Genomic DNA, 17,631 nt, shown 5'->3' on the forward strand with positions numbered 1-17,631 from the left:
CAAAATTAGCCGTCTAGCCCCATTGACTCCCATTCATTTTGCACTCATGGGCGATCGCCCCCAGTGGAACTCTTGTGGAACTACAACCAAAATTCAGTACAATAAGACTTAATAGGGCGTGGCCAGGCTCTCTGTAGATGGGCTCTGGCTTTACTGAGAATGAAGCAATTAGCAAATCGCGAGAGCTCCCTGATAACGAGAACACGCACGCACACACGCGACCAATCAGATGCACACATTTTGACAGTGTTAACATTTAGATTTTTAACATCACTTGAATTTACTAAACATATTAATTAATGCATATTAATTATTTACATTTACATTTACATTTAGTCATTTAGCAGACGCCCTTATCCAAAGCGACTTACAAATTAGGACTAAGTTCAGCGAGTCATCATAAAGAGGCAAAAGCAACAGCAACGCAGGAAGTGCTCAAAATACGAAGTTCAGGTATTATTCAGAGTAGCATAAGCCTGATAAGTGATGTTTCAAAGGGAAAGGATTTTTTTTTTTTTTTTTTTTTTTTTTTTTTTTTTTTTTTTTTTTCTATAAGGTTAAGTGCTCACGGAAGAGATTGGTTTTCAGCTGTTTTTTGAATGTTGTCAGGGATTCTGCATTCCGGATGAGGGTGGGGAGAGCGTTCCACCAGCATGGAACTGTAAATGAGAATGTTCTGGAAAGTGATTTTGTGGCTTTCTGTGATGGAACCACGAGACGTCGCTCGTTGACCGATCGTAGGTGTCTGGTAGGGATGTAGACTCGTAGGAGTGAGTGAAAGTAGGAGGGAGCTGAGCCTGTGATAGTTCTGTAAGCAAGCGTCAGTGCCTTGAACTTGATGCGAGCAGCTAGAGGTAGCCAGTGCAGAGAGATGAACAGAGGAGTGACGTGGGCCCTCTTGGGCTCGTTGAAGACAAGACGAGCTGCAGCATTCTGGATCATCTGTAGGGGTTTGGTCGCACATGCTGGGAGTCCAGCCAGAAGGGCATTGCAGTAGTCAAGCCTAGAGATGACCAGGGCCTGGACGATAAGTTGTGTTGCATGCTCAGTTAGGAAAGGCCTGATCTTCCTGATGTTGTGCAGTGCAAACCTGCATGATCGAGCTGTCTTTGAAATGTGATCTGTGAAGGTCAGCTGGTCATCAAACGTTACTCCAAGATTTCTGACCGATCTTGATGGGGTGATTAATGATGACTCTAGCTGGATGGTGAAGTCGTGCTGTAGAGACGGATTGGCAGGGAGGACGAGAAGCTCAGTCTTTGCCAGGTTGAGCTGCAGGTGGTGTTCCTTCATCCATGTGGAGATGTCCGCCAGACAGCTTGAGACCCGTGCAGCTACTGTGGGATCATCTGGTTGAAAGGAGAGGAAGAGCTGTGTGTCATCAGCATAGCAGTGGTAGGAAAAACCGTGTGCCTGTATGATGTGTCCCAGTGATGTGGTGTAGATGGAGAAGAGGAGGGGACCAAGAACTGAACCCTGGGGAACCCCTGTGGTCAGCTGATGTGCTCTGGATACCTCGCCTCTCCATGCGACCTTGAAGGACCTACCTGTGAGATAGGACTCAAACCAGTGGAGTGAAGTTCCTGTGATGCCCAGCGATGAGAGGGTGGACAGAAGGATCTGATGATTCACCGTGTCGAAGGCAGCAGACAGATTATATACTAAACATATTTATTAATTGTAGAGTTTTTGACAACATATGAATATTTAATAATGATTTAAACTGATTACTCTTTGTATGAACTGAAATGGTCCCATGAATTAAACCTCAGGAAAAAAAACATAGCAACTCTTCAGTCTTCAGCATTACATGTGCTCGTGCTTCATCAGTTCTCAGTAGTTCTTCAGCAGTGAGATTAGTGTAGGGTGACCGAACGTCTCGAAAAATTCGGGACAGTCCCGAAATCTTAAGCTGCTGTTGTCCCGAATCCCGAATCTGGCCCTAATTGTCCCAATAATTATACGAAAGCAAAATCTTGAGTAGTTATTGTCTGATAAAACATTAAAAACTGTCCGTGGAGGTTGAGTCGTCCTGCAGCCCGCCCTCCCACTCCGAAAACCGTACCGACTTTCAGTCAATCTCATCTGGCCACCCTAGATTAGTGTCAGTATCTCGATTCAACACGTGTCTTCTGTAATCTGCTGTTAGTCATGTGCTCATCACACAAGAACTCATTCCATCTTTTTCCAGCACACAGGTTCATTTCTCCTTTTCATAAAAGCAGAAATATTTTGTTGAGCTCGATTGTTGATGATGTCACAGTGATTGACACTGGTGTTGGGCGTGTCTTATCGCATTATACTGAACTCTGCTGCTCATTCTTTCCATCAGGAACATCTCGAGACAACAGCAGTGACGTCTCTGGTTCATTCACTCGGTCTACAGAGGAATCGGACAGAAAATAAAGAGACAAATCCCAGAAATTTAAATAAGAGAAAGAAATGCTTTTGCTGCATTTACATCTACATATGAATGATGTCAAAGCTACACAATCTCAAGATTTTCTAAACATGTACACTAAACTAAAAAACAAATATAGCTAATATTTTTACAATATGAATAACTACTAGGGTTGCAAAGGGGCGGAAGATTTCCGGTAAATTTCCGGAAAGTTTCCGGTAAATTTCCATGGGAAGTTAAGCTGGGGAATTTTGGAAATATTCATTACCACGGCAACCGATTGCGCGTCCACTCTGAAAGTAACTGTACACATAAGAGACGGATAGATACGTTATTTAAGGTTATTTCTATTCGTTAGAATATTGATATATGAACTTGTTGTCAAGTAAGCCCCGTTACGAGCATGTGCGTCTCTCTAAACTTTCAGTGTGCTGCACTGCTCTAGTTGACTTCTGCGCCTTCCCCCTGAAAATATCACGTTAATTTTGAAAACGTAATTCCTTTTGTGGATCCTCTTGGTCTTTCTTCATGTTTCTTTGACAAATATCAGTGTCTCAGTCTCACGCACGCTGCACGTGAGTTAACCACGCCTACTTATTTACATGTTGCGGTATACACAGAATAAAAAAATCTGTTACAGTTGACATTTTCTTCCGCGGTATACTGCCCAGCCCTACTTATGTGGTAAATAAAGTTATGCTAGTTTATTTAGCATCTAACTTATCAGCTTGCTATCTACTAGATGAATACATTTGTATGTGATATTTGCAATTTAAACATTTAATAAATATATTTCCCCATAATATCATCAAAACTTACTTCACTTTGTTTAGTCCACAGGCTCAAATGTGTGCCTTCAATAGTCTTGTGCTTTGGGCTTCTGTACATGTGATGGAGGCATGCAAAGTGCCAGTAGGGGGTGTGGTCTCAATAGCCATGCAGTAAGCAGTGTGCTATGTGCATGTGATAGAGGAATGGCATGGATATTCAAGTGTATTTGAATGGCATCTGTTTGTTTTAGTCAAGGTTATGCTAAAATATACTTTCTTCAACTATATTTAAGTTCCCTATAAGAGCCAACCTTCAACTTTGAAAATTCCCAGTTTATTCCCATAAATTCCTGTTAATTCCCTTAAATTCCCTTTAATTCCCATGGAAAGTTTCCATCTTTGAAAATTCCCAGAATTTTGCAACCCTAATAACTACACATCTTTTTCCTTGAAAACTGTAAAGAAAAATGTTAGATTTTGTTCACACTTGTAGTTCGATTAGCTTGGTTCCTTTGGTCCGAAAAAAACACACATTTAGTCCTGATCCGCTTAGAGTTCACATTGGCATTTTTAACACTGAACCTAAAGGCATAGGGATATGTTCACAATCTGACTGGTTGGCTTTTATCATGTATATTTTGAGACAGAACTCACCAAACATCCAAACCAATGCTGTGTTCTGGGATAAACGCGCTCGTTGTGTGTCCGCAGCCGAAACTATGGCGGTATTTTGAACAAATGTGTAAATAATTCAAAACAGGTGCAGCAATCCCTCCATCACACACACAAACGTAGATCTGCCGCGAGGAGACACGGTTCTGATGCCTGTCCTGAACTGTGAGGGGCCATATTATGACTATGACGGAAAAAAACAGGTATGCTTGAGCATTCGTTCCTTTTTAGGGTCACATCATGTCCGGTTTTTGGTTCGTTTACATGTCGCTGGTCTATGTTGCGTTCATATTTCGTTCGAAGCGCACCAGAGTTAGTTTGGAAGCGGACGAGACCCACTTTTTAGTGGTCTCGATCTGCTTGTTTGGTTCGGATGGCAGCGTTCACACTCATTCAAATGAACCGCACTAACTACCGTAAAACTTCAAATAATAGCCGAGTCCCAAATAAACGCCTGTCTCTTTTACACGCCTGATGTGGCTACAGGTTTGGATAATTAAAGGCCGGTCTCAAATAGAGGCCCGGTCTGTTTTTTAGTTTCGGGTTGTATTTAATCTTCTAAAACTCATCAGATCGTCTGTTTAAGCCAGTTCTATTGTGCAGATTGTGCACGCAAGAGAGCCCTGCGCATCGGACGGGAGCTGTTAACGCAAACAAGGCAGGCAGAGAGAGTTAAGGGCTCATTATACTTCTGCGTCGGACCTACGCCGAGCCTATACGCCGTAGGCAACGTGTTGGTTTTAATTTATACTTCTGCGTCGTTGTGGACCTAGGGATGTGAAACCCCGAGTGAGGGGTTCTGGCGGACCAATCACAGCGCTTGCGTCCGCGTAGAATTGACGCGTTGTTACATTTTTGGAGAGGTGCACGTCAGGGTACGCCGAAGGGTATGCGCGCTACACACAGCCTACGACGTAGCTACGGCGGCAGTTCGACGCAGAAGTATAAATAGGCCTTTAGCGCGCGTCGCGTCTATGACAACTCGAGGTATCGCACACCGGACGCACACTTTGTCAGTTTATGGCTAGCAATATTGTAATGTTTAAGGACATTATGGAATTAAGATCATGTCTGTACTATGTTATGATTGTACTGTACAATTAAATACAATCGTTGCTTAGTCTGCAGTCTGAATTCACTTTATCTCAGAGCGTCCGTTAATGCAGTTTCGGGAATTTCTTCGCTGTATTCTCGCTTTTTGCTCACAGGTTTCTTTATAGAGCTCCCCGTACAGCTTCGGAATAGATATTTGACAACACTGTCGAAAAACATGTTGGCGACTCTCAGATACCAGAGGCTAGTAGATCAACGACAACAAAGCAAATGGGACATTCTTTAAAACGTCTTCTTCATTTGGGTTTGAACAGAGTGAGGGAGCGCAATAATGACAGAATTTTAACAGATTTCTTTGCCGTAAAGCAATTCGTTACATCGCAAGACCTGATATCATGCAATAGAGTCATTCTATAATTAGGGGTACATGTCATGTCCATGGACTCTTTTATAATTTTTTTTAAAAAATCATGAACTTTTCACTTCTATCAATGATCACTTTTATATCAGGGGACATTTCTAAATCATTTAATACAAAAATCCACCAGATACCCATCTTTTATCTTGCAAAAATGGCATATTCTATACTGGAAGTTGCTGTTTTTGTGCTGTCCGATTTGGTAAATGTGAGGTTTTGCTTTTCACATTAGCTCTAGAATGCATGTTTCTGTATATATTTCTTATAAATATTTGTCCAAAATAATCATTAACTGAGAAAAGTGTTTAAAAAAATATTTTGCTCATGCATCTACATTAAATTATCCATTTTGTGTATGTCCGAGAAATCAGTGTCAACTGTGTTACTCCCTATAAAACCCCCTATAAATCAGCAATGGTTTGTTCCAAAGTCACATGTCCAACATCACTCTGATGCAATTCCTTTTTTGGAGGGAAATGTGAAGACAGTGTGGTAAATCATAACTTCTCCTCTTCAATATATTATCTATATTATTGTCTGCGCATAGAGTAGATTAATTGATCGTCAACTGTGTTATCAACATGTTATGGTGAACTTGTGTCACATGTTATATTTATAAATGTGTGAGAAAGAATATAAAAACATTAATCAAGGTCAACTACTAACTAGTCCAAGGCCAGCAGTTTGCACAAGGCCCTAAAATGGCCGAAATGTCAACTGTGTTACCCGTCAACTGTGTTACCCGTCAACTGTGTTACCCGTCAACTGTAACACAGTTGACAAGGATTAACACATTTGACAATGTTGGCAATTCAGTTTCAATTTATGCTCACACTACATTATATGGAAATTACATTTACATTACACAAAATTACAAATTGGCAAAAACCATGATTTGCATTACAATGGATAAACTTAACTGATCTCATCACGGCCACACTTTCTATGAACTCAGTATCCACAACATAATATACACATTATTATATATTCACATTTGTCAAGGGTTATAAAGCATTCAGAATTCCTCATGATTGACTTATATTATTATAGACTTGACAATGACATGTCTATTTCTGCTTAGTCATGACTGATCAGTCCTTACAACCCATTGAACCCAAAGTGTCATGATTTATTATAAAACTTAATTTAACTTGATAATAATATAAAATATTCAATAACATTATAATATATATATATATATATATATATATATATATATATATATATATATATATATATATATATATATATATATATATATATATGTGTGTGTGTGTGTGTATATATATATATTTATTTGTTGAATAAAAAGAAAGTTATCATCTTAAAGAAAGTTTTCTCTTTTCCTTTTAATGTGTCCTGTCAACTGTGTTACTCCTGTCAACTGTGTTACTTTCTCTGTCAACTGTGTTATGTGTGGTTTTTATGTCATAAATCTTTTAAATGTGAACTATATCTCTGGAGATGGCAATCTTGGGTAAGGATGATGAATAATACTAAAATGCAGCATACTGTGAAGTTATGTTGAAGAAAAGTTTTATCCTTCATGACATCATCCCACAACGGCCATTATGAAGCCCCAAATTCAAATTTACAAATCAGTTAGAGAGATAACCTCAAAAACTCTAGTGAATAGACTCAAAAACCTTCAAACAAATGTGTTATCAAACATGTGGTACTTAATTCATGTTTCATTTGAATTCATGTTTTTATTCATGTAATTCATGTTTCACACAGCATGTCCGTAACACAGTTGACAAAATATTGAATCAAATGTTAATTTTCATTAACATGTTTAAAAAACCATTAGAGCTTAAGCTTGCCAAATAACAAATTTAGCACATTAAGGGCATATATTATTTAACCACCTAGTTTACTGATAAAAAAAGAATACTTATTTCCTGACTTTTTGGCTGACATGAAATGTACCCCTAAATATAGAATGACCCAATACTTTCTGACGCTGCGGCCGGCGGCCCGCCAGTGTTGTGCCGAATTTCGACCCCCTGCCAAATTATTACCACCCTCGTTGAAGTCAGTACTTGACTGCCTAATCCTATCCCCACCCCTAATCCTAACCCCTCCCCCACAACAAATCCTAATCCTACCAACAGTAGGGGCGGTAATAATTTGGCGGGGTCGAAATTCGTCACAACACCGGCTCAAAGTTGCAAGGGTGGTTTTTCCGCTCACAGGCGATAGGGGGCTGAGAGGCGACCACCATTCAACCCCAAAAAAGTAATATAACCATTCCAATGACTCCGAAGTTGTTCAGTTAAGGTAAAAAACCTGCATAGTTCACCTTTAACTGAATGAATTGAGAATCACCAGAACATTTTTTATTCAACCAGCTGATTTTTGTAAATGAATGTAAAACTAAATGTATATTGCAGCACAGGGTGAAGTCTCAACACTAAATTAAAGGCCTGTCTCAAATACAAGCCGGTGCAGTTCGGCGATGTGGGAAAATAAAAGCCAGGGCTATTATTTGAAGTTTTACGGTAACTAGTGATTTGCACTGCTCACATAATCTGGAACGGGAAAGCACTGTTGGAAAACTGCTGAGGACTGTTTTTTAATAAATGTTGTTCTACTCACCAGTGACCGTCACATTTAATCTGCTGAATGTGGTCTGTTCTGTGTTGATGATCTGTAAATTATAATATCCAGAGTCTGTAGTTCTGATGTTTCTGATGATCAGAGATCCAGTCGTCTTTTGCAGCTTCAGTCTGTCTCCAAATCTCTTATTAACAGTTGTTCTTGAATCAGCTTTAACAAGAAGACGGTTTTCAGCTCCAAACGTCCACAGTATCAGATCCCCTGGCTGTATTGTATCAGCAGTCGGGAGATGGGCACAATCTCCCTCCTTCACTGACACTGAACCCACTTCACATCACAGCAGCAGCAGAAACAGAGAAAGACAGAAAAACAAATGTTTGAATTCATTTTGAATACATTTGAAATAATACATTTAGATTATTTTTTTTTATTACTATTTTAGCATGTTCCTGAACATGAACCTCATTGTCATTTTTTTTAATCCCATAAGGGTGCAAGAAAACTAAACATTCATGAGCACAACCATCTATTTCGCTATTTTTTTTCTTATGAGGTATGTCCAAAATTGGCTATACTTTAGTGCTGTCATTCAATCATTTTTTTTTAACTAATCAAAATCGCATTTTAATTAGTTAAAAAAATTTGTTCTTATATATATATATATATATATAGTGATAATATTCAAGTAGAAACAAAGACAGAAGCCTTTATTTTAATGAATTGTTTAATGGCCTCTTTTTATGAATAAAGGCTAGTATCACCAATACCAATACTGCTACTGATGTCTCGATTTCTTTTCTCTCAATTTTAGTAATTTACTATAGCCATTTACAGTATAAGTGAATAACAGTATAACTGAAAGCTATACATTTTCAAATGTATTAGGCTTTAAAAAATATTGGAAAATACGGATGCTACATTAATTGCATTAAATATGTGTACTGTACAACTGAAAAAAAATGCATTCATTTTTACAACACTACTATATTTTTTATTGTTCGATGAGAAGACACTGTTTGTATACACACTTTAATAGAATTTATGTGACAAGGCTTCAACTGAACATGGAAATATGTATACAATTTTTAAATAATCCCACAAAACACATTTGTGTGACTTCCAAAGAATTTGCAGGTTTTTTTAGACTAACAACAGCTCATAGGAATGTTGTTATAGTAAATGTATGATAATTATATTAAGCTTTTTACCAGAGCAAAGTCATATATTTTTTTTTTTTATGGTTAATTTAAGTTTAGAATAAAGTCATAATGATGCAGAATATGCAGTAGTATTTAAACGTTTAGGCCATGGAATGATTTAAAGATTTATTAAAATAAATAATTTCACAAACTACAAACTATATTTTATAGGGCTGGGCATTTCATGATTTGATTCAGTTCACTTTAATTATTTCACTTTTTCACAATATTTAATGTAGAACAGCATGTCAATGTTTATTAAGCAAAATATCAAAATAATGATGTCTCACTTGGAAAATACTTATTTTTTTTAGATATAGTAATCAACAGTCAAATACCAAAGTTGTAAATAAACATTTTAATTTTTTTTTTTTTGTATATATTTTATTTTAATAAAATAAGCTACTTCTGTTACTTCAATTTGTTAAATATAAACATTTAAAAAGTGGTGTCAATGTTCTGTTTTCATTACAGATTTATTCAAACATACAGACACATCACTATGGTAGTCAAGTAAAAATATAGCCTAATGAATTTTTATCATACTGCAAAATGTTCCTCTCTAGATTTATTTTTATTTATAGCCACTCAGTATCATTCTTGTGAGTAAGGCGATTTAAGCAATTTCAGACATCTTAGTGTGGATAATTAACATTTGGAAAAAGCTAGAAAACGCTAGTAATGTAGCCTCAATAAATGAAGATTCATTCAAATTGGGAAATCGCTACTGTCAAACCAGCCCTACTCTTTGACTATCTATGATTCCTGATGCCTTTTCTCGTTATGTGAGTTGATTCTTCTCAAAATGTCCCTAATTTATTCATGCAATATTACAACTTTAATCTCCTAATTGTATATTCACATAACATTATGAATTCAATGTGGCCCTGTACTTGCAAGTAATCTAAAAGTAATTCAAGTTTGAGCACTTAGAAGCTTTAGTTTCAGATCACCAAAACTGATTACTAGTGCATGATTACTAAAACATTGGAAGAGTTGATTTACCATTGACAGTAAGACTGTATATGGTTCTTCGGCCACTGCTGATCTTCAGTTTAGTTTAGTCCAGAGTGAATGGTTCTGATGTTACCAATAGTGAGATCTCCAGTTAGTTTATCCAGCCTCAGTTTGCTACTGAATCTCCCACCAAACTCAAAAATAATAATTATGTTTGTTGATTTGAAATGTTTTTTTTTTCTATTAAGGTCCACATAATTGTGTTAACAGTACAAAATCCTAACGCATTGTCTAAACACAAACCATTTATGTTAAGTAAACAATTCTTACATCCAGAGGGTGGCAGTATAGTGCGACGCCAACTGCCATTTTGTCCTAACTTAATTTCATTGTGTTCAATCTGCTTAAATAAATGTAAAATTTAAGTTTACTTAATCCGTTTGTGTTGGATTGCATGAATGATTTGTGTTGCATTAACTGAAACTGGGCACCAGTGGGCGGTGCTTGTTAGTTCCCAGCATGCTTTGCATTTGTTTGAATTAAGAGAGAATAAATGTTAAAATGAAGAGTTATTTTATGTTTTTTGAGATAGAACCATTTAACTTACAGTGGGTTACCAGTGTGGAGAAGAGTGGAGCATTTTGTTTGGATGTGGACTGATTCAATCACTCTCAACTGCTTTGGTTGAAAGAGCATGTAAGCATTTAAGATGCTAATATGTGCTACTGCTAGCAAATAGCTAGCTATAGGCTATCAATTGTATTATGTATCACTAAAATAAGTTAAATATTAATTAGGGCTGGGGGAATTAACGCGTTAATCTTTGCGATTAATTTGAAATGTTTAACGCGTTAAAAAAAAATAACGCAATTGACGCAGCACTTTTTTTTTTTTGCCTCGTTTTAATGATTTCCTGTTGCGTCTGCTATTAAAAAGGCCGAAATATGCCGTCCCGCCCCTCCATGTTCGGCGGTCAGGTTTCATTCTCGGGCAGCTTTCATGAGCGGGTCTTTTCCGCTCGGTATGTGCGTCGCGCTCTGTGCTCCGCGCGCACGCGCGCGTGAGTGTGTGTGTGTATGTGTGTGTGTGTGTGTGTGTGTGTGTATGTGTGTGTGTCGGTCGGTCGGCGCGCTCTGTGCTCCGTGCGCGCGCGTGCGTGTGTGTGTGTGTGTGTGTGTGTGTGTGTGTGTGTGTGTGTGTGTGTGTATGTGTGTGTGTCGGTCGGTCGGCGCGCTCTGTGCTCCGTGCGCGCGCGTGCGTGTGTGTGTGTGTGTGTGTGTGTGTGTGTGTGTGTGTGTGTCGGCTCGCTCTGTCGTTAATGGCCCAGCAGCGGCGAGCTCTCCGTTCCGTGTGTGTGTGTGTGTGTGTGTGTGTGTGTGTGTGTGTGTGTGTGTGTGTCGGCGGCTCTGTCGTTAACGGCCCAAAGGCTTCAATCATGTACTAAGCACTGGAAAAGTAAAGTCCACTCAAGTAACGTGAAATTTCTCTGTTGACTTCTGTTTGCTGAGCTGGTATAGCCATGCTGGGCAACAATGGTAAAATGACCTGCTCTGATCACATGCTCTGGTAATAATAGCTTTGTAGGACTATATTTTGTTTTAATAATTAATAAAATAATAATAATAATACTAATCTGTTAAATTGATTATGTTGATTGATTATTGAAAAAGAATAATATATTGATATATTGATGTTTAATATTTTAATATAGGGCTATTTTCTGTTCCCTTTTTTTCTTGTGTTGTTTAATTAGGTGATTCTAAGTTTAAATATTGATGATTACAAGCTTGGGGGAAGCGCAATTAATTGCAATTAATTACAGAAATTGTGCAATTAATTAGTTAATTTTTTTAATCGATTCCCAGCCCTAATATTAATGGATGAATGAATATAAAAGATACCTGAATCATGTTAGCCTTTAAAAATTCACTTTGAGACTACTTAAATTGGGTCACTTAAAATTACTTAATTCCATGATGTTGAAGTAACATAACAAATTATGTTTGTTTAACGTAACCCAGTTATGTGTGGCCTGTTGACATAAAGTTAATTAAAGCCAACATATAATTTTTTTGAGTGCAGCACCTGCCACTGGCTTTTTGGTCCCTCCAATGAGATTGTCTTCAGCTTCATAGTTCCACTCTATCTTATCTCTCTCCTTCATGGCCTCTGCTTCCTCTGCTACACAGAAACAGAGAACAGAAATGTATTCATGAGTCTGCAGGTGAACATCTCAATTATACATTCATACCAACCACACCATAAAGTCCATATGACTATATTCCAAGTCTTCTGAGTGAGGAACAGACTGAAAAATTACTGGTAATGCCCATGGGATTACTGTGTAATTACTGTGTGATTTCATGTAATATTCAAATTTTCTGAGATTTTGATTTTGTGGTTTTCACAAGCTGTAAGCCATAATCATCAAAATTATAACAAATAAAGGCTTGAGATATCTCACTTTGCATGTAATGAGTCTATATAATGTACAAGTTTCACTTTTTTAACGGAATTACTGAAATAAATCAAGTTTTTGATGATATTCTAATTATATGACCAGCACCTGTATGTGTGTGTATATATAGCCTATATATATATATATATATATATATATATATATATATATATATATATATGCCTTGTACAGAATTGTTCAATACGCGTATCGTTACACCCCGTATTGCATCACCATTACGCGAGCAAAAATGTTCAATTATTGATATTAATTTATTTATAATATTGATATAAATTATTGTCTATATTGATATAAATTATATAGTCTCAATCTATATTCTGTTAACTCTATATTGGCCAGCTCTAGTGTGCATCCTAGCTAAAGTGATTGACTGTAATTAGTTAAATGACTGTCAACAATGCTTTTCTTGAGCAATAATTCTTTCCTTTTTCTCATTTGGCAGACGCAGTGATGACCAGCTGTCCATCAGCTACGGAATGTGAAATAAAAAACGTTATTTCAAATCATTTCAAACAAGCTCCAGGGAGGGCAGGGGGTGGGGGTTATGGATCTAAATAAACAGTTGTTAATTAAAATTTTTAATATCTTAATTTGTTTTAGATATTTTTCAAATGTTTTATTTGTTCATTTTTATGTTTGAATGTTGTCTATATAATTGTTCAAAATAAATCCCTTTATATTCAATTAGTTTGGATGGATTTTCATTTATGAGAACCTGTTATTTTTGAGTGAAAAGAATCCTTATGCCTCATTTTGTTGTCTATTACATGTATATGTAGTGTAATTGATGACTAGTCTATTCTTGGGCTATGGTTAGACGTCTATTAGATTTTCACTGACAGCCCAAAATAAGCCTTGTTTTAGCCTAGACCCATATTGCCTGTCTATTAGACGTATATATGTAGTCGTTTAATAGTGGTCTAATTGATGACTAGTCTATTCTTGGGCTATGGTTAGACGTCTATTGGACGTATAAATATAGTCGTTCAATAGCTGTCTATTCTTGGGCTATGGTTAGACGTCTATTGGACGTATAAATATAGTCGTTCAATAGCTGTCTGATTGTCTATTCTTGGGCTATGGTTAGACGTCTATTGGACGTATAAATATAGTCGTTCAATAGCTGTCTGATTGTCTATTCTTGGGCTATGGTTAGACGTCTATTGGACGTATAAATATAGTCGTTCAATAGCTGTCTGATTGTCTATTCTTGGGCTATGGTTAGACGTCTATTAGACGTATATATGTAGTCATTCAATAGCTGTCTATTCTTGGGCTATGTTTAGACGTCTATTAGATTTTCACTGACAGCCCAAAATTAGCCTCGATTTAGCCTAGACGTCTGGGCTGTGTTTAGACGGCTATTAGACGTCTATTAGACGCGAAATTGCTTGCTGGGTAACGTCTTGATGGAATATGTAAAACTCTATAAATTTATTTTAGATAGGCCTAATAATGAACATGGTTTCGTAGTTTGTTTTTCTCCGTTATTTTAGCATGTATAACAGACTTGTCTTGTCTTAGATTATCAGTTGAAAACACGTGGTATCTTAGATGATCAGTCGAAAACACGTAGTCAAACAGTCCAGCCGAAACTACTTAGTTGAAATCATGTCGAAAACCAGTCCAAGGCTGACCGACTTCTTTTCAACTATATTTCAACGTTGAAAGATGGTAATTGTTTACATGGTAAGCTTTTCCTCATGTACGTCGATAAAACTAATGTCATTGCGCTCATAAGTAACCGTAAAGTGGCATTTGCCGTTTTTTGCAATAAACAGGCGTGTAAACCTAATCGCTCTGCCCAAAGTGCTCATGTTCAGTTCTATACGGATGAGTTGTTCACGCAACTTCATGAACTCCGTGACATTATTCTGAACTTTCCTCTTCTCCAAATTGCTAAACTCTGTTATCACACCTCCCTCTCCCCTCACAGTCTCTTCTCTGTATCTCCATTCAGACGCCGTGAAGAACGCAACAATATCCAATCCAGTAACTTGTCCATAAAAATGTATTTTGAATTTAATGCGAGTAGATTAAAACAATGGCCGGTATGCCTATTTGATTGTGGAATAAGTAACCATATTAGATTATTATTGGAAATAATAGCATTATTGGTGCACATGTAAACGTTGAGGAACTAATGTCAATTCACTATGACCGGAGCGATTTTTGTGTTATGATCGCTTTGATGTTTGGAGTGATAATATTACTGTCAAACCAGGAATTAGCCTAGAATTTTCATATTTCATTATTTCTCTTTTGACATACCTTTGTGAATTAAATTAATTATAGGGACTTTACATCGTAAAAATTAAAATATGTAAGGGTTAATCCTAAAATACTTAATATTGAGCCTTTAAATAAGACTTAAAAAAATAAATAAATCCATCACAGGGCGGAAACATAAAAGGTGTCCTATTATGCTTATTAAACTTTACTTGGTGTGTAATGTTGCTGTGTGTTGTAAAAAATACTGACTTTGGTACCAAGTCGGTACTGCATTTTTTTTTTAAATGTGATGCTTTGAGTGCTGTTGAGCGCTAAATACCTCTGATTGCCCATTGCACTGTAATGGAAAAATTTGATTTCCATTCATCTTCAACACATATTGCAAAGTAATGTGTCACATGTCTATACTGTGAAATGTGAACAGGATATGTTTGTACATCTGTCTCTGTGCTGAGTGAGCCAGCATGGGGATAGCTGAAAAGTGACCTTCTGACCTTAGAGGTCAGGATGCATCTAAATTTGTTGGTCCCAGTGTCAGAAGTAGTGATGAATAGGAGCATGTGCAAAAGTGTCAAAGTTAGTGGAAAACTACTAGGAAAAGCAACAGCTGAAGGAGACCTTGGTAAAGAATATAAAAGGTGTCGCACAGCTCCTCTTCCTTTTCTTACACTCTGCAGACAGGCAGGCTCTGAATGTCTGTATGACTGTCTGACCTTCTCTTGCAAGAGAATAAATACTTTTTGAGTATTTATGAGTCAAATAAAGACTATTTGACTCAGTCTCTTACGCAGTGATGCTGATGTTCAAGAAATTTTTGCCACAACAGTACTCACATGCTCATTAAATGTGTCTGTGATTGGCTACAATGATCAGCGCTTCAAAAACATGTTGTAAATATACATCAATGACGCTCTTCACCGAGCGCTTACATAGATACACGCTTGAAATTACAAACAGTAATTGCGCTTTCAAAACACTTTCAAACTCTCCCGTGCGTTGATCATTGTAGCCAATCACAGACATATCTGATGAGCACGTTAACACAATGGCCAATCAGAGGTGTTTACGATTCCACTCAACAGCACTCAGTGTCACATTTTTTAAATTTCAGTAGCAACAGACAGACAGAAACTTTGCACAAAACCTTCCTCTGGAAGACGTAGCCATTCCAATTTTGTCGGTAGTGGAACAATCTGTTGTTTATGGATCACAACTTGTATATCTTATTATTTGTAGTTTTTATTACAAACTGTTTTCTGTTAACAGTTCCAATTATAAGTGTTGTGTAGTTGCTATGATAGGTATGATGTAAACAATGGGCAAAGCTTTGCCTCCACTAGCCTTCTAACTAACATTGCAGTATGGTGTTTACTGTAGCTTTTGTAAGGCTGTTCACCATCACTTAGAAAAATTATCCATGATACTGTGATCGATAACTGTTTGTATTACCATAGTTTTCCAGACAAATATGATTAAATAGTGGAGAACATCTTATCAATTAGAAAATTATACTCTGAAACGTCCTGGGAAATCCATGCTTGCATAGTCCGTGTTTGAAATTCGTTCTGAACGATCCTCTTGTTCGTTAACATTGTCAGAGTCTGAATCAGGCTCAGATTGGTTTGAAATTGATGCCATCGTTAATATTTACATCTGAGTAGAGCTTGTGGTTATGAAGGGGCGGGACATTTCCTAAACACGCTGCCAATCACAACACAAGGGGCCAGCTAACCAATCACAGCACATTTTGTATCGTCATTCAAACCAGACTGGGGAGAGAGGAGCTGTAATTGTGTAAAATATGTGACAAATAATGTTTTGTTTTGTTTTACAATCAAGCATGAAAACATATTCTAGTACACCCCAAAATCAAACTTCGTAAAAGAGCATAATAGGACCCCTTTAAAATAACGCCTGCCAATACTCATGTGATGTAAATCGCCGTGAATGTAGTTATTAGAAAAGCAAGCTATGTTTAGATTCTGAACATGTAGAAACATGTCAACGCATTTCAATGTAAGGGGACCCGCGTTGTATGTAGATAGAAACTGCTCATTCTAAGGTAATAACATAACGGTTCATTAAGTGAAGTCTTTATACACAACTGAAAACATAGTTACACGTATATGATATTGCATTTCTGTCAACAGATCCTCCTAAATATTACACACTGCACCTTTAACAGTAGAATAATAGGAGTTTTAAAAGTTTTCAGCATATATTTCCTAACTCAAATAATCTGTTTCTACGAGTCAAGCTGCGATACCGGACAGGATCACATGTAGACACCAACAAACTCCTAAATCAACCGCCTTGACTTGATGTTTATTCTAGATTCTTCATCATCCAAATATGCTGCATATATGTTCTAGAGCTAAAGTGGAATCTTCTTCAGTGCATAATCAGAATAGCGCTTAATTCAGATTGTAATTTCCACTACAGCCGATGCTACTTTTTTCTCAGAACGAGTCCGATATAGGGCTGTGCAATATGGACAAATAGACTTTGATCAGTATTGTGATTTTAATCTTGATTTTGACACACACATACATGCTTTACATTCATAAATGCATTCAGTGTGAATTTGAAACATATTTCCAAAGGAAGCTAATTCGAGCTTTATCAAAAAGCTGTAACGTCTCTAGAACAGACATAAGGCAAAATAAATACAAGCTACAAATGCACAATTCAGAAGATCTTATACCTGGATTTGATTAAAAATGCAAGGTTTGTGAAATTAAATGTTTATTAGAAATTAAATCTTTACTAGATAAAGATTTGTTTTAATGACATAGATGCGAATTTGCTGAATGTTGACAGTAAATGTGAATGTTAGAGAATGTTCATCATTGTGTCATTGTTTTATTTGCTGATTTTAGCTAGCTTCTTTG

At 37.0% G+C, this 17,631-nt stretch overlaps 2 protein-coding genes across 3 annotated transcripts in view; one reads left to right on the forward strand and one right to left on the reverse strand.

Moving 5' to 3' along the window:
* Positions 1–12,283, reverse strand: part of LOC309476306 (uncharacterized protein) — an 81,641-nt gene extending 69,358 nt beyond the window's left edge. Inside the window, exons 1-2 of the mRNA XM_082139598.1 lie at positions 12,115–12,283; positions 7,913–8,200 (exon numbers count right to left, since the gene is read on the reverse strand). Coding sequence (XP_081995724.1) covers positions 7,913–8,200; positions 12,115–12,193 — 367 coding nt within the window. The 5' untranslated portion in view covers positions 12,194–12,283. The remainder of the gene's footprint in view (positions 1–7,912; positions 8,201–12,114) is intronic.
* Positions 1–17,631, forward strand: part of LOC309476067 (uncharacterized protein) — a 112,297-nt gene that overhangs the window by 46,621 nt on the left and 48,045 nt on the right. The gene's annotated exons all lie outside the window — the stretch shown is intronic.

The sequence above is a fragment of the Leuciscus leuciscus genome (genome assembly GCF_965113295.1).
Source record: "Leuciscus leuciscus genome assembly, chromosome: 15".
NCBI classification, from domain to species: domain Eukaryota; kingdom Metazoa; phylum Chordata; class Actinopteri; order Cypriniformes; family Leuciscidae; genus Leuciscus; species Leuciscus leuciscus.